The sequence below is a fragment of the Bubalus kerabau genome, chromosome 1, assembly GCF_029407905.1.
Source record: "Bubalus kerabau isolate K-KA32 ecotype Philippines breed swamp buffalo chromosome 1, PCC_UOA_SB_1v2, whole genome shotgun sequence".
In the NCBI taxonomy this organism is placed as follows: Eukaryota; Metazoa; Chordata; class Mammalia; order Artiodactyla; family Bovidae; genus Bubalus; species Bubalus kerabau.
Window position 1 is genome coordinate 72,930,818 of NC_073624.1, and position 18,232 is coordinate 72,949,049.

The window sequence follows — 18,232 nt, forward strand, 5'->3', positions numbered from 1 at the left end:
TAATTCTGCAACTTACTTTCAGATGGTTCAGGAAAAAAGACATATGTAAGAATGAGGGAGAAAGAAGGAGATAAAGTCATTATTGTAAAATGTTATCAGTTGGGAAATCTATGTGAAGGTATAAGAGTGTTCCCTGTACCAGTCTTTCAGTTTTTCTGTAACAGAAGTTTGAACCTTAGAAAAAGCCCTTTTTTTTCTTTGAATAATTGTCTTACCTCAGCTATTATGTCTTTTTCTTATTTTTCTCCTCATAATATGTGAAGTCTTTTTCTTTTTTTTCCATTTTTCACAAATGCCTTATATTTCAGTGATGCCCCAAGGTCATTGCCCATCCCAAAGCATAAATTATCTTAAGTGCAGCTGAATACTTACAGAACTGGAGACACCACTTAAGAAATTGTGAATTGGAGGGAGTGAAGTAGTGGGTGAATTCATTCTTGGCACTGCAGGCAGACATGTGTTAATACTCTGATCACATTCTGAAACCTTTATGGTACTCATTCTACATAGATTCCCTTCTGTCTCCTGGAGAGGAAGCCCCACTGGTTGATATGATTTTATATGCCATTATTGGCTAAGGCTATATTTTAGCCAGATTCTGTCTTTAGCTGCTGAATTGGGTAAAGCTATATCATGCCTGGTGACCTCTGTGCCAGGATTTCTCCTCTTGTAATGTCTTTCGGTGGTTTCCAGTGTCCTAGTGACACAAGCTGTGTTCAGGTATTCCAGATGTTCACTGAATTGGATTTTTTCTGCACAAGAAACTGAATTGTTCTCATCAGGGGCCAGCAGACACACTGGCTGCAGACCTCCCTGCTCCCCAGCCCTGCCCACGTGCAGACTTGGCAGCACACTAGCTGTTGGTCACAGCCTGGCCTTGATGCTAGCAGCTTTGCCCAGCGAAAGACTGAGCGTGGAGGACATGCCCCATCTTTCAGCTCTTGTGAGCCCTTCAGCTTTCCACACAAGCCCTGTTCACATTAATAGGCTTACACCAGTGGGCGACCGGGAAAGTTAATGGTGCCTGTCCCACAGTGAGATTATACAATGGCGAGCCCTTAAGAAGGGCTCCAACTCTGGGGTTGGTTAACTAAGGTTAGAAGGTCAGAATTAAACAGTGCATTTGGGGACAGTCTTGACTTTTTATATAGAAACCACATCTCTGAGTTATACTAGGCTCATTGCTGCAAAAACTGCCCTCATAGTAAAACAAATAGAGCCTAACTCAGGGATTTAGCAGTTGATCGTACACAGCTGAAACTGTAACTACAGACATGTGTTTGGCCTGTCTTACTGCTCGCTTTTGGCAGGCTACCAGTGGCCCAGTAAGTCCTTTGATTTACAACATTGCAGAGCAACTAGATTGGGCTCTTAAAGTGGCACTGTCAAATATCAGAATTCCAAATCTTTGAAAACAACTGAAATAGAAAAAAAAACACACGATGAGTTAAGGCCAAAGGCGTCATCATCTTCTTCTTCATCCTTCAGCAACACCATTATATCATTTTGTGATGTCTTTGTTTTTAAATAAGATCAGATCAGATCAGTCGCTCAGTCATGTCTGACTCTTTGCGACGCCATGAATCACAGCACGCCAGGCCTCCTTGTCCATCACCACCTCCCGGAGTTCACTGAGACTCACATCCATCGAGTCAGTGATGCCATCCAGCCATCTCATCCTCTGTTGCCCCCTTCTCCTCTTGCCCCCCATCCCTCCCAGCATCAGAGTCTTTTCCAATGAGTCAACTCTTCGCATGAGGTGGCCAAAGTACTGGAGTTTCAGCTTTAGCATCATTCCTTCCAAAGAAATCCCAGGGCTGATCTCCTTCAGAATGGACTGGTTGGATCTCCTTGCAGTCCAAGGGACTCTCAAGAGGCTTCTCCAACACCACAGTTCAAAAGCATCAATTCTTCAGCACTCAGCCTTCTTCACAGTCCAACTCTCACATCCATACATGACCACAGGAAAAACCATAGCCTTGACTAGACAGACCTTTGTTGGCAAAGTAATGTCTCTGCTTTTGAATACGCTATCTAGGTTGGTCATATTAGGGTTAGGATTAGGGTTAGGGTTAGGGAAATAGATGTTAAATCGAGCACGGAAAATGAGCTATATGTCTGTAAAACTGAGGCACAGAAATTTTGTTCTTTTTTAGTAATGAGCCTTGGTGTTCACATGGCTTCTTTGAGTGTAGCATTTGGAGTTAACGGGTTGTAAAAATCTGTGTAATTTTTGCTAAACATAGATAATCAAACACTGAAACCTGAATTCCATGTTATATTGTTTTTAGCCCTGGACATAGGAATTAAATAAACTATCATCACTCACTCCTTTGTCTTTGAGTCAAAGTACAAATATACTTTCGAAAGAAACGCTGATTGTGAATAATTATATTTTTTAGAAAAGTACTGCAGTAGTTGGTATTTTTAAGGAAGATAAAGGGCTGGAAAGTAACGCCACAAGTCCTTATCAATCATTCATTAGGGACAAAATCCAGGATGCCTCCATTCAGTGCGAGCTGTGTGCATTTTAAATATTTTATCTAGTTTGGGGACTCAGATTGCCACCAAATTATATTTTGATTTTCACTTATACTCTGTGGATATAAAATACATTTGGGCTTGAAAAATAATTCACTTCCTAATTCTCAAGTAAATTTTAAAAGTAGTCGAAGTAGCTGTTTGTACCAAGAACAAGATAATCCTGGGTCATTTTTTTTTTTTTTTTCCTCCAAATGGCTTGTATTGGGGTAGAAGAAGGAGTTGTCTGTTGTTTTTAATAATTAAGTAGGCTTCCAAAGAAAGTGATTGAAATCTAATCTTCAGACCACTGGAAGCTTTCACATTTCTCTGGGAAGCAAATTTCTTCTAAGCTGGTGTGTTATTGATCTATTAATGATGATACTGATTAAAAAATAAAACCTCATTCATCAGTTAGGACACACTGAGTACTATTAGCAGAAAAAAACAATGGATGCGGTGGTGGTGCTTTATACTGTGAGTGATGATTCTCACAAAGCTCGCTCTTGATTCATTAATCAAAAAGTATCTTTTATAGGTTTTTAATTTTTTATCAAATACTATTAACCATGGATGGATGGAACAAAATGATTTTAAGCCATTTTATATGTGATCATTTTCTAAATCTAGAGACTATTCAGTTAGGATACTTTAACAAAAGTAGTAAAATTTCAACATTGTAAAAGCATTTAGTTTCTAAGGAATTATCATTAACATCTTTTTGAATCACTTGGAAGTTATTAACCTCTGTGGTTCTCTTTAATTTGATAGGTATTAAAGTTGTTTTTAAAATATATTTAATTTATTAAATCTTCAGTATTTTGTATTTGGCTTTATCCATATGAGGCAGACAGATATCTCTACCTGTCTTCTAGGGTTTTTCTGAATATTTGCTGGGGAGAAAAAGATTTACATTTTACAATATATGTGGGAGCTTGGGTCTAGAATTAAAAAAAAACCTGGGCTTTAGTGCCAGACCCACCACATACTGACCACGCGACCTTGGACGAGTCACTTGTCTTCTATGGGCTCAGTCTAGCGATATTATAGTACCTACTTCATAAAGTTATAAAAATTGTGTTACTCTACAGAAAGTGCTTAGAACAGTGTCGATAAATGTTAGACATCATTGCTGTTTTTGTTGTTACTAATACATGTATTTTATGTCATACTTTTATGTTGTAATAAAGTATGCAACATGACAATCAGTACAGTATAAGTCAGCTGTTTCCTTGGCTCTCAATCCTTTGTTCATTCTACTGACTGACCCTCAGTGATCTCAGCTCACTCTCATGGCCCCAACACAATCTAAAGAGTAGCAGCTCTTAAATCTTAACCTCCAGCCCTGTCTTCTCTCTGTGCATTAACCCTGTACAGCCAACTTCCTGCTGAAGGCCGTCCTCTAGGACATCACATTCAGCTCACTGTCTATTCTCTCCACTTTCCCATAGACCTTCTCTCCCATCCATTTAGGATTAACTATTATAAATTCTTCTGGAGTTCTGTATCTATCTTTTCTTTTTAAAGTAGCAGAAAGCCAGCAAAAGGAAGGAACTTATAGTTAAATGATAGGTAGAACTGGATAGTGGAGGAAAAAAATCAGATTTATCTCCCTTTCCCACTCCCCAACCCCAAGTCTTGGCCAAGGATAGATTCTACCAAGATTTACAGTAGCCTGCATCTGTGTTGAGAAAGGTTTGCTCTGATATGAACTGGTGCCTCCTATTTAATAAATAGATATTAACCAAATACTTCATGTTACTTGTTATTCAAAAGCAGATGTAGGGTAAAAGATTCTGTTGCAGCCTGGGAGTATTCATTCACAGTTCCCAGCTAGCCAGCACTCTCTACCGTTGTTGTACTGGCCTTGCCCTACAAGCCTGAATCATTGCATTGTGATCTGATGGGCTGGTCTCACCTGTTGGTGCTGCAACATGACACTTCTCTGCCAGCTGTATTTTCAAGCATTTTCAGGACCATATCATCATTTTGCAAACAAACCAGTTGAATGGTTTAACTCTCCCACACCCCTTCCCGCTACTCCACCCTAAATATAAGAAAGAACAGACAGCCATCATAGACGTATTTAGGCTTGAAATTAGCTCAGATTGTTAAGAGCACCACAAAAAGAGAGCTGCTTAAAACAAACCAAGAAGCCTGAATGCATAAGAACCTCGTGTTTTAAATGACAGGGAATTCTGTGAAAGGCTTTTAGCTTACTAGTTGGTATAATGTAGCATAATTTAATGTCCTTGTACTTTCATATCTGCAAATGTCATTTCTTATTGTAAAGTACAACCTCTCTGCCTGATTTCATATTCTCGAAAGAACGCCAATTTAAAAGAAATTGAGTTCTCCTAACCCTATGTGACCCCCTGCTTCTCTCTCACAGTTATCAGTCCAGACAGGGAATAACTAACGTTGAAATCTTGGTTGTGTTTTATTTGTATTTCATCTTTGACCTTACAGTTAAGATCAAGCAGCTATTTCTTGTTTAAAAAATAATAATAAAAACTAAAGCTCCCTGCCTCAAATTGCCAAGTGAAACATTTCTTTAATCTATGGAATTTATTAAGTTTTAGGTATAGATTTCATTAAATACTTACTTTGAATTTTTTGTCTGTCTTTATATGCTGTCTTCATGCTGTCCACCGTAAAATGTATGAGTTATTATAAACTCAGCATCATAAATCAAGGGACAGATGATATAAAAGATTACCAAATGCATTCCACTGATTCCATTCAGTTGACTTATTTTTTTTTCCTGCAGGTCATAGAGCTGAATATATGACTACAAGGTAGGAAAATATTTTAACATATTCATTGTGTCTCACTCTCTTCTCTCTTTTAACCAGCAACCAATTAAATGTTGCAAGAATGAACATATTTTGTTAATGAACTTTGAAGATATTTTTAGCTTGACAAGACAGTAACAGGAAGTGTTTGGGGTTCCCATGAAACCAGATTTGCCCTGGCAGATCTGAGGGTTTCCCACTAGAATTGTAAAGCTCTTTAATGAGTAGCCTCAGTTTAAAAAAAAAAAAAAGGATAGAAATTGAATGGCTTTGATTTATCTAATCCAAAGCACTCTAAGTTTCTAAAAAGAGTCTGATAAGACTTTTGGTAATTTAATTAACAAGCAATATTATGTGCATATATAGTGTCTGGCTAGTTACTTCTTGCTTCTGTATGTCGTAAAAACTAGAGCTGTGTTGAATATTCTTGGATTTTAGCTCAATCCCTGTTTGGTTTGCTTTAAAATTTTAACTTTTAATGCCTAGTACAGTATTGCACTTCCTTTTGTTCTTCCTTTTTTCCCCCCTTTTATAAATTCTTGGAAGGATTTTGAAGCTACTGCTGAGAAGGAAAAGCCTTTTTGGAAGCAGATTCTGATTTGGGTTCGGGAAAGTTTATGGCAACTTTTCTTTTTCTCTGCCAACATTTGTGCAACAGCCAGAAATTCTTCTAATTGACATAACAAGACACTGCACTTTTAAAGTTGAGTTCTCTTTGAGGTAGGAGGCATTTAGAACACTGGTGTCTGTTGCAGTAATGGTCAAGTTGATTTTCAGATTCTGTGATGTTCTTGCTAGGTAGTTTATTCAAAAGGAAACCCCTCTTATATCTTGGTGAACCAACTAGAAAGATATAGCCACTGACTTACCTAAACTTTATGAAAATACTGGTTTTTCTTCCCTATGTCAGTAACAAAGAGGCATATTACTCCTGCATAGTTATATATCACTTGTGTCACAGTTAATGTCTCCTTTACAGTATCAACTCTTTTACCTGTTTATAAATTATAATTCATATAAGGTACCCCTTTAGAAGATTTTTTTAAAGGCAAGAGTACAAATATGTAAATTCCCAATGACTGCTATTAATATAATTGCTCAGCAGACTGGAAGATCCCCTGGAGAAGGAAATGGCAACCCACTCCAGTATTCTTGCCTGGAGAAAACCATGGACAGAGGAGCCTGGTGGGCTACAGTCCATGGAGTTGCAAGAGTTGGACACAACTTAGCGACTAAACCACCACAGCAGACTTAATGTTCACATCCTTCTGACTGGTACTTCCTCTCATCCACATGGGCATTCTACATGGAAAGCCAGATTATCCAGAAATTGTGTGGCAGGTACAGGATCAGAACGAGTCATCCAGTTCGAATGTTGAATGAACGTAGAGTCTGGCGTCCACCTGGCGTGTACATAGTAGAGCCAGAACCATCATTACACCAGTCTGCCTGCCAAACCAACTCTGCCATGGGAAGTACCTTGATGAGCTCTCAGACGGTTTGTTCTAACCTCAGGTCCCTCTCCCAGCTTTAGTATTTTCACATTTGCTTCATACTTTAGATTCATCAAGAGAGGCACTTCTCAGACTTCTGGTAGAAGACTCGAGACATTCCTCTCTTAGCCTCAGCCAGAAGGTGCTCTGCATCTCTCAGCAATGCGGGAATAATTCTCCAGGGCTTTGCCTCGAGCTGCAGTATTTGCTTGTCCCACAAATAAGTAACCAAACAGAATGAGCTTGTGTTCCTATTCCCTTAGCTTCATCAACTGCTCCAGATAGCACCAGTTGTGAAGTTGTATTGGACCTTGTCATAATAACCACATTTTTCTAGTTTCTATATTTGATGCTTTGTCTTCCTGGGGCCTTGCTGACCCTGGAGGGACTGTCCCTCTAACAGTTAGTCAGTTCCTAGAGATAGTAAAGGGCTTTCTTACGAGTGTGCCTTTTGTATATAAAGCAACCAGTCCAGAGCCCATACCCTCAACCACCTCTTTTTTCAAGCCTTTATACGTAGGGCCGCTATTTACCTTCCCCAGTCACCCGAAGGCCAGTTTGCCAGACAACTAGGGACAGCTCCCATCCCCCAGCGCCCACTGAAAGTATTCAAGGACTTGTCATTCAGTCACTCAGTTGTATCTGGCTTTTTGTGACCCCATGGACTACAACACATCAGGCTTCCCTGGCCTTCACTATTTTATGGAATTTGCTCAAACTCATATCCATTGAACTGATGGTTCCATCCAGCCATCTCATCCTCTGTCCCCGCCTTCTCCTCCTGCCCTCAGGCTTTCCCAGTACTAGGGTCTTCTTCAATGAGTTGGCTCTTCGCATCAAGTGGCCCAAGTATTGGAGCTTGAGCTTCAGCATCAGTCCTTCCAGTGAATATTCAGGGTTCATTTCCTATAGGATGGACTGGTTTGATCTCCTTGCAATCAAGGACTAGCCAATCCTAAACCTGCTTACCCTGCCTTGCCTGTTCCTTCCCATGGGAACCACAGCAAAGGCTCACATTTTCCCTCACTGTTTCTTCCTCCTGACTGATATTTCCCCATGTTCCCCTCACCCCCATGCAGCAGCATGCCCCCACCTCTTGGGAACTGTGAGTAAGAAACAATCTTTCCAATGACAGTTGTCTTCTGATCTGTTGGCCTTACCATACTTGAATAAAAATAAGCTATGCATTTTAAAATACTTCTAAAATAAGGAAAAGAATGGATGAAGTCAAGCACATATGGTTAAATTCATTGGTAGGCAGTTGTTTTGTTTGTTTATACCCACCAGATCCTTTCTTCAGTGAATGGCACAGAATTCAGTGTATAAACGAAGTTTCAGAAATTTCAGCAATGGTAGTTTATGACTTTCTACTTGGTGGAATTTTCCATATTTGCGTCTAGACACTTGCAAAGGCTCCTTTCAGCCTCTCAAGCACCATGGAGCTTCAGGCATTGCTTGCTGTACACCCCATCAGTTATATGAGCCCACCTGTTGGAAAGTCTTAAAATTTGGCTGTGGAAGGCAGTTATCAGCAAGTTTGTTCCCCTGGCTGTCACAATTGCTCTAGTGATATCTTAGGAAGGTAGCCAGGCTTCCACATAAACTCTTGGGCCTTTATTTTTAAACTGGTCTTTTTGAACTTTAATGAACTGAAAAGGAAGTTCTTCCTAGACAGTTTGTAGCTTAATAAGGGGCTTTACCTGATTTCCAAGTGTGGTATATACCCTCATGAAAGTGAAAGTGTTAATCCCTCAGTTGTGTCCGACTCTTTGCGATCCCGTGGACTGTAGCCCACCAGTCTCCTCTGTCCGTGGAATTCTCCAGGCAGAAATACTGGAGTGGGTTGCCATTCCCTTCTCCAGGGGATCTTCTCAACGCAGGGATCGAAACCAGGCCTCCTGCATTGCAGGCATATTCTTAACCATCTGAGCCACCAGGGAAGCCCATGTAACCTCGTATCTGCCTTCTAAGTAAGAAGGAGTTCAAATCGGAATGTCCAAAGAAAGGTCTTCAGTCTCTTCTTCCATGTATTCCTTGCAAGAGAGTTGTAGTTGTTCTAAAGGGAGAGGACAGAAGTTTCCCTCTTTCCAGTTACAAAGCAAGATGGTGCGTGGTTTCTAAATATCATACATGGTACCCTGGATGTGCCTATGCCAGAGGGACTGACTTGCCTGTCACAGCAAGTAGACTGGGGATGGAGAGAGTTCAGAACAGAATAAATAGGTGCATCATAATTCTCTCCAGATAGTTAGGTGATGAACTAGTTTGTTTTAAAGAAATAATAATTCATGTGAGCCTGGACCTACTGCCCCTAGAAGTAGCTTTGAAACAAAACTCTGTTTTTCACTTGTGACCCATTAATAGCTTCTTTTACATAAAATAAAATCCTATTAACTACCTGAGGAATATCAAATAGATGTAATGTTATTTGCCTTGAAGAATTACGTTGTAAGTAAAAATATTGCATTTAATTTCTCATACTGGGATCTTTCAGAGTCTTCATTTTTATAACATGTTGTGTCTTTTGTGTGACTTACAAGTCGAATAACACAGATGTTGGTTTATAATGCTTGGCCAAAGAGCTTGCAGTTTCATTTGGTGATGCTTACCATTTTTAAAACAAACAAACAAATGTCAGTTACAAGAAAAGAATACTGTGACTAAATAGCTGGTATGGGTTTTGATGCATAAAGGAAAGGAAAGTGAAGTCGCTCAGTCGTGTCCGACTCTTTGCGACCCCATGGACTATAGCCTACCAGGCTCCTCTGTCCATGCGATTTTCCAGGCAATAGTACTGGAGTGGGTTGCCATTAAAGTAAATAAATGGGAAAGGGAAAGGACTGTTTTCCTCCGTGGGTGGGAGTGGGGGTGGGGAAGGAACACAAGAATTCCTGTGTCTTGTAATTTTGATGTGACCTATGGGTGTTTCATTTGTTGTTTGATTTCTGCCATGCTCAGTAATTATATTCCCTCCCTTAGGCCTCCAAATGTTCCCCCTAAGCCCCAGAAACACAGGAAGTCCAGACCCCGCTCACAGTATAATGCTAAGTTGTTTAATGGGGATTTGGAAACATTCATCAAGGTACTGGCACCAGCCATCTGGGTGGCTGATCTCCACGCTTCTTACTATAATGGTCTCAGCCTCTCATAAAAGGAGGCAGGTCATTATGTCCAAGTCTGTCCTGGGGCTCTTTGCTTTCCCAGAAAATCAATATAATATTTCCTGAAGTCAGAGAGGAAAGACTGTTTGGTTTGAGTGCCTTCAGAAGAGGGAATAAACATGGGTATTATTATACTGGCAAAAGAGAAAGCCCTCTTCTTAAAAAAAAAAAAAAAGCCATAATTTGTACAAAAAGGAAAAGAGCTACCTGATAAAATGCTTTAGTTCTACTCATGCAAATGAGACGGCACAAAATATATCTGAAAGTCCATTGTTAGGCTAGCTTTGAAGCACAGCAAGTTTCGATTTCCCGTGACTTGAGGAATTCATTATATTGGACAAATTGTAAGGCCCTGTGGTCTGTATCTGGATCTCTGCTGTGTTTACTCTGTCTTCTTTTTCACCCTGTATTTCTGATAATGCTTCTAGCCGAGGACGAAGGAATTCACACGCGAGACATCAGGTACTGTGCTCGAGGGACATCGCGGGCACAGCCTCTTTCACTCTTGATACCATTTTCAAATCACAGTCATGCTTGGCTTTAACTGGATTTTTTAAGGTCTTTAAAAGAAAAGTGTTTGCAGTTGGAAATTAGACCAGTTTTACTTAGAAAAGAATTATATAAATCAAACACTGATTTTAAGGGGAGTAGTCCTTTACTAAAACTGGATAAATGCTTAGGTTTTATATTATGTATTTGGCAAATATACCAAATTTTGTATATATTTGATAAGAGAGTCAATATTAAATACCAAGTGCACATTTAATACTGGATATTGGACTCTCATGTAGATTATACAAAATAGAGAAGAACGACCTAGGATGCAATGTTTCCGAAGACTGAATTTATATAGGAAACTACGTCATTGGTAACCTCCCTTAATAATATGTTACGGTGTCTTACTTTCTTTAAAGACAGATCTTTTATTGAATATGTACACTAATGATTACAAAATATGTGTGTGTGCATGTATATGGATAGATAGACACATACAAACATACATACATGAAGAAATGTAAAGCCTCCGGCAACCTTTAAAAATGAATCCTAACCCTGGAACTGAGTGAAAGCCACTGGACAACCTAAAGAGCAATCACGAGTCTGTTGCTATTAGCCTTAAACCCAGAAGAGCCTTATTGGCTCTAATTTAATATAAAATTATTGTCAAATTTGATTATCTGGTTTCCCAGCCCAGGGCTTACAAACAGGGGCAAATTAGGTGGAGAGAAGGGAACGATCAAATGAAAGCGCTGAGATGTGCAGCTGATGGCCTGGCAGAAAAGGAGAATATAGAACAGCTCAAAGAGGTAGACGTATGATTCCATTATATTTGATAACAGTATAAGAATAACTGCTTAAGATCATAGAAAGGCACATATTATGTTTTTGAAAGATTTTTCATCAAGAATAGTTAAAGGAAACCAAATTTAGGCATGAAAGGAGGAGCAAACCCCTTAGCAGGGAAAACTTAACTTCTGTAAGCTCCTCTTCGTTCCAGATCGAGTGTTCAAGAATCTTTGGTCCAACAGTGAAACAGCAGGTATCGTGATCTCTACACTTTTGAAAAGTGCTCAGTCAGTTGAGATCCCCACAATATCACTGTAACACAACAAGGGAAAAACTATTTTTCCTCTCTTTGCCATGGGGAAACGGAGACACAAAGGGATTTGTTTGAATGGTCAGTGGAGCACAGCCCATTGCTTCACTTCCTGTAAAATATTTTCTACCAAAGCATCTGGCGTCCATGAAATTAAATTAAAACATGCACATTCATTATTTCTTGGCTCCAAAATTCATTATATGAAATGAAATACTAATAATAGCTGAAGGATTAGCAATTAGCTGAGTAAAGATGAAAATATTTTTAAAATAATAGGAAAACCTAAGACATTTCTATTTAGAACTTTCTTAGTGCAAACATTTTTCTTTTAATAACCTTTTATTCTTGGTTTCCCTTTTTGTTTTAATACTAAGTTCAGCCAGGTTGCCAACTAATAGTCTCCTTTCATCATTTACATTTAAATATTTGTTGCTCTTCTAGATTACAGTGTTACAGGAATTGCTCATATAAAGGTTACATCACCTGAAACAAACTTGTATCCTAAAGAAAATATCCCCTCTCATAGTAAGTTTTGATAAAATAATATGGCCATTCTTGAGCCAACTAGTTCACATTGAAAAAGCATTTTTATTCTTCAGGATCTTCTTTAAGAAATGAATAAAGTTTATGCTCCTGAAACAGATTGCCTAATTAGAGAAACTTAATGCAGGCTCCAGAAGTAATTGAGCCATTAACTGGTTTATACACTGTTTATATTGTCCTAAAACTGAAAATGAAACTCTCCCTCAAGAAGTATATTACCCATTCTAGGAACAGTAAAAAGTTAGATTGCTGGACTACAGTCTATTCCCACTCCTTCCACTGTTTCTTAATTGGAAAGGTTAGTGGATTCTTAATTGTTCTAACATATTGAGACAACCAAGTTCTTCTTGTGTTGCAGAATAAAATTCCCCATGAATTAGTACCTAATTTCAGCTAAAAGTTTGAAACCTTCATACTTCCTTTAAAGCTCTAATTCCTGAAAGAGCAGAGTCTGAAAAGTAGATGAAAAATAACTCCGCAGTCAGTAACCTTCTTTAACTACAGGGAGTGCATGGCATTGACACATATTTAACTGTGACCTCAGCAGCTCCTTCATCTCATTTGTCATCCTATACATGTCTTAATACATTTGCAGAATTCACATTTGTTCAGTAGGGTGTGATGCCTATATTACAAGATGTAGAGAGAGAAGGCCGAGAAATGTCCCTTCTAAGAAAACAGGATCTAATTAGGGGTGCACATTGGTGCCTTTTTTTCCTCCATCTTTAAAACATGAAAAAATAACAATGAAAAATCTTTAAAGGGTAAGTCAGATCTGATGCAAACTAAATAAATACATGACACATTATGAGCAGCTATAAAGCAATTCTCATATTATGCATCTGAAAACACACAAACCCTTTATAACGGTCATCATCTAGATGGTGGACTCTCGGGGGTGCTACAGAGAGGATCCTGAGATGGCTGAACAGTTGTGTTTGTTGACTTGTACAGTCAGTCAGTCCTAAGATGCTACGGTTAGAGTATACTCAGCTCTTTTTAGGTCCATTAGATTAATTACTTGTGTAAGTAACCTTTTTAAATATAAGTGATTTACATAATTCATTTTGGTATGTGAGCCTACATGCAGGTAGAAAAGGTGAATTAGCTATGACATCCTTAGGCATAGCAGAGTGAGGTGAAACAGAATTGCCTTCAACGTATTTAATTTGGTTTGCCTCAGAACTGAAATATACCTTTGGTCGTATATAATTTTATATTTGGCCCTTGAAGAATATTTTAGAGGGAGTGTGTTTGGAAGTGATCATCTAAATGAATGAAATGCATTCCTTAATTAGGGTTAACTTTAAGCTTTCTTGTTATGTGTGATTTGTGCCTCTGCTCTGCTGTTAACTGGTTTCCATCTCTTGACCCAGGACTCAGGACAGATCATCCCCCTCATTGTGGAAAGCTGTATTCGGTTCATAAATCTCTATGGTAAGCCCTAAACTGCAATATTCATACTTTAAACAATTACTAGGAGTCTTGCAGTAAATGTGTCTTTCCTTGTAATACTTAATGGTTGGAAAAAAGGGGACCTGGAGGATGTGATGGAATCTCTCATGCTCTTTCCCTTCTGTTCTCTTTAGGTCTTCAGCATCAGGGGATTTTCAGAGTGTCTGGTTCCCAGGTGGAAGTCAATGATATTAAAAATTCATTTGAGAGAGGTAATTGCACGTCTGTACCTATAAGCAAACTTTGTTAAAAAGTCATCATTTTCTGTAGAGAAAAGTGGCATACTCATCCTATATGTCTTTAAAACCCTTCTCTGCATTTATTTCTTTTTGGATGTTGAATTAAGAATCTATTTAGAATAGCTGAGAAATGAAGCCAAAATCATAAGTCTTTGTTATCAAGTCTAGAAAAGCATATGGGTTTTGTATCCTTGGTTTAGGACCAGCATTGGTAATCCTCAGCACGCTGTCAAAGGTGGCTCATGAAAGAGTTCCAGAAAAGTGGCAAGAACAGCTGTGGCCTGCATAGCAGGTGTTTGAGGTGACTCATCCAAGCTTCATGTCTACTCCCTTTGTCAGGAACTCCCCTTCCTCTTATTGCCATCTCCAGACTCCTTCCTGTGACCTTAGTTGGCGCCTTATTCTTGATCCCAATTGACTGTCAAATAAGTCCTCCTAAACTGTTCATTAGCACATTATGATGAGTATCAGGCAGACCTAGAATCAAATCACACTTCTGCATTTACTAATTGTGTGATTTGGGTCAAGTGACTAATCTCTTACTTTGGCTTCAGTTTCCTCATCTGCAAAGTTCTAGGATTGGTGTGAGAAATAGATATAAGCCATAAAAGTGCTTAACTCTTAAGCGGTGGCTCTTAGCTCATAATGCTCTCCTATTAAAATGATTTGTCTTATGTCTGTTTTTGGATACATCTGCACCTTCCTACCCTTGCCTGAAAGTCAAGCCAAGGATGCAGAGGGAGGGACATCATGGCTTGGAAACAGGGCCACCTCTCTTGGTCCCATTTGTCCTGCCTCAGACTTGGTACAAAGCCAAGTTTGAAACCATGGTTGAAGAGGTCAACTTGGAGCCAGATTGTTTTTCCTCTTCCAAATCCTCTGAGTGATATGATGTATAGAGCAGAGGAGTCTCCCCTCAAGAGCTAAGTGTCCAAGTCTCTTACGTGGACCATATTCAAGATAAACTGAAATATAGTAAGGCATCAGGTTCCTGTGCCAACCGTTGTAGGCAGAAATGGTTTTCTTACTTTTCCTTGGACATTCCCCTGGTATTTGTTGTTTGTTTGTGATCTCTTTGGGTGAGGCTTTCTCACGGTGGGCAAAAAAAAATTGTTTTGGTGAATTCATGTTCAGTGATTTCCTGCCCTAGAAGCAGAGAAAAAGGAACCACAAGTCCCTGAAAATAAACTGCCCCAAGAGGCACAGAAAAGTTAAAATGCAGTGTACAATTTTTGTGAACTTTAGGAGAGCAGACCTATGAATAAAAAACGGAGTTTGATTTAAGGCTGCACATTATGTTGAATTTCTTAAGAATTTTATTTCAGTTTAGTTCTCAGGAATGTGGACTAGTCAGGTCAGTTACCTAATATTTTAAAAGCACCCACCATAAAGAATAATGTAATGTTTGTGATATATAAATTTCCCACTTTTTATGCACATTCTTTGGTACTGTTAAGGGTACGTTTTCAAATTCCTGTCTGATTTCAAAATCTACTGCTGAAGTCAACTTTCAAATGTGCTATGAACACCACCATTCACTTTGAGAAACACTTATTTAATGGTATTTAATGGTAGGTATTCACAATTAGTTGAGTCCTATAATATTTCTGATAAATTTTCCTGATCCATACAGCATAGCCAGACAGACCTATGTTGTTTCTTTTTCCCCAGTAGGATACAAGACACAGAATGTAGTATTTGAATTCATGTCAAACTAAGATTACAGATTTTAGCTTTAAAAAAAAAAAAGTTCGGTCCAATTATAAATCCCACAATATTTTATTTTAAGTTTTTAGGTAATTTGTAAGGGATTATTTGGTAGCATATGATATAAAAAAAGCTTTATTTTGGCCAACTATTTTTAGGTTAATCATGGGGTAGAATATCTAAACCAATTATTTTAATTTTAGTAGCATGTAATCTTTTAGTAGTATGTAATTAAAAGATACGTGTATATATAGAAATGTGTGTGAGTATAGAAACATATTTTTGTTCAGAAATAAAAAGAGAAGCAATGTGCATGTAACTAATTTGTTGGGTTTTTTTTTAGGTGAAAACCCTTTGGCTGATGACCAGAGTAACCGTGATATTAACTCAGTTGCTGGCGTTCTAAAGCTCTACTTCCGTGGGCTGGAAAACCCCCTCTTTCCTAAGGAAAGATTTAATGATCTGATTTCTTGTGTCAGTAAGTGGGCTGTGTTATTGTTTGTTTGTTTTTTTCCCTCAATCCTTTCCCCACCAGAATTATTTGACTAACCAATTTCCTGGAAAAGGCAGCAGCCCTGTATCTTCCTCCCCAACCATTACCCCATCACCACCAAATTTCTGAGACCACTTGTCTTAGATCCAGCATGACTTATCCACCCAGCTGTGGCCTCGCCCCTCGCTGAGTGGGCTTTGCTCCTGAACACTACCCAGGTTCCATAGAGCCCCAGAGCTTCCCACTTAGTAGCTGGGACAGAGCAGAGAAACAGATGCCAGTTCACTGAAGGCAAGGAGGAGGCTGTAAGCATGGAAATGCTAACTGTTTTTTGGCTTTTGGCTCTTGGTCTTTTCCACCATCTTTGTTACTTGGAAAAAAAGGTGAAAGGAGATAAATGATCATTATTACAGTACAGGAACAGTAGGTGGTAATTATCTGTCAGTGGGCATCCCCAGCTAATAGGCAGAGTGGCTCTGGGAGCATGTATGATGTATTATGAAACCCATAATCAACAGAGCAAACCATTGCTTTTTCTTCAGGGGGTGGGGGGCTCTTGACACTATAGGAAAGAAGGTGAAAATAATAATACTGGGAATGAGCCACATCCCATATGTCTATAAACTCAGTGTCCCTTTAAGTCCACGTTCCCGGGCAAGGCTGTTGAACTAACTGAAATTACACAGTGAGGGCTTTTGTGAGAATCAAGCCTTACTCGAATGAACAAACCTCCTTCCCCATCTTCCCCACTACCCACCTGGATCAACAAGTCCGAGTGACCTCAGAAAATCTTTCCACTCACCCTCCCTTCCCCTTTCCCATCACCAGTGCTTTGGTTTCTCACTGGGAGATCCTACTCCTATGTTTTGCCCTCTTTCCTTAACATGCTTCATGCCAGGCACTCCTCCTGGCACTTTACATGTATGAACTCATTTCATTCTCACAGCCCTATGATTGATGGATTGATGTTCTCCTGATTTTCTAGGTGATGAAACTGAGGTGCAGAGAGGTTAAGAAACTTTCTGGTGAGCAAGGTGGACCTAGGATTTGGACCTAAGCTGTTGGAGTCAAAAGCCTAGGTTCAGAAGGGCAAATTGAGTTTTATATTACCGTCACCACCTCCCACCTCTCCCCACCCAATTAAAATCTATTTCATTATTTTCCACCTGAAAACAGACTCCTTGATATGGCCTGTTCATAGTATAAATTTCTTCCTGCATCTGATCTCTCTCCTTTTGTGCACTCATCTCCTACCACCTGCTCGGTTGACTTTGTTTCAATGATAGCAACCTGCAGACATGCTGGACCATTTCCCACCTCCGTGCCTTTGCTGGTGCTGCTATATCTGCTGTCCCTCATGACCATTTGACATCCACAGGGAAGGATGTGCTGAACTGGCACTCCTCCCAAACTGCCATCCACCCTCGCACCTGAGACAGCATTAGTCACTTTCTCCTCTACTAATGTTCCATTGTGTACCCATGTCTGTAATTTTTCTTAAAGCTCCACATTACAATTTTTTAACCACTCTGTCTCCCTCTACTAGAGAAGAGGCTAGTAAGAAGAGGAAGAGCTAGTAAGAGGAAGAAGGCTAGTAAGAAGAGGCCAAGAACAGAGGTTCTAGACTCCAACAGCCTAGGTCCATATCCTAGGTCCACATTGCTCACCAGCACATTTTTTAACCTCTCTGTACCTCAGTTTCATCATCTATAAAATCAGGAGAACATCAGTCTATATATCATAGGGTTGGGAGAATGAAATGAGTTGATACATATGAAATGCCAAGAAGAGTGCCTGGCATGGAATCTGTTCAAGGCAATGCCTACATTTAGCTCCACGGGCCTGTGAGGTCGTGATGGACTATTATGTTCTGTAGCCCAAACACTTGGCATAGTTAATGCCAGACATATGATGAGTGCATAATGCATAGTTAAATAGAATTTAAATTAGGAGTCAACATTCCACCAAAATCACTTTTAAATATCTGTCTATATTTTTGACTGTATCAGGTCTTAGTTGTGGCTTATGGTATCTTTTATTGTAGTGTGCAGGCTCTTCATTGCAAAGCATGGCTCTCTCCCTCTAGTTGCGGTGCACGGGTTCTCTAGTTATGGTACACAGAGCACATGGGCCCTGTGGTCGTGGCACGCGGACTCTTTAGTTATGGAGTGTTGACTTTCTTGCTCCGAGGCATTTGAGATCTCAAGTCCCTGACCAGCTGTCTAA

General features: G+C 39.4%; 1 protein-coding gene across 9 annotated transcripts in view; it reads left to right on the plus strand.

The window, feature by feature from the left end:
- The window catches only part of SRGAP1 (SLIT-ROBO Rho GTPase activating protein 1), a 303,623-nt gene that overhangs the window by 254,398 nt on the left and 30,993 nt on the right, over nucleotides 1-18,232 (plus strand). For 8 of the 9 annotated variants that reach the window (XM_055579472.1, XM_055579527.1, XM_055579536.1 and 5 more), the window contains 5 exons: nucleotides 5,291-5,318; nucleotides 9,788-9,890; nucleotides 13,489-13,549; nucleotides 13,702-13,779; nucleotides 15,857-15,991. In XM_055579472.1, the coding sequence (XP_055435447.1) occupies nucleotides 5,291-5,318; nucleotides 9,788-9,890; nucleotides 13,489-13,549; nucleotides 13,702-13,779; nucleotides 15,857-15,991 (405 nt within the window). Of the gene's footprint in view, nucleotides 1-5,290; nucleotides 5,319-9,787; nucleotides 9,891-13,488; nucleotides 13,550-13,701; nucleotides 13,780-15,856; nucleotides 15,992-16,991; nucleotides 17,136-18,232 lie in introns of those variants that run through there. The other variant, XM_055579520.1, reaches the window with a different exon arrangement.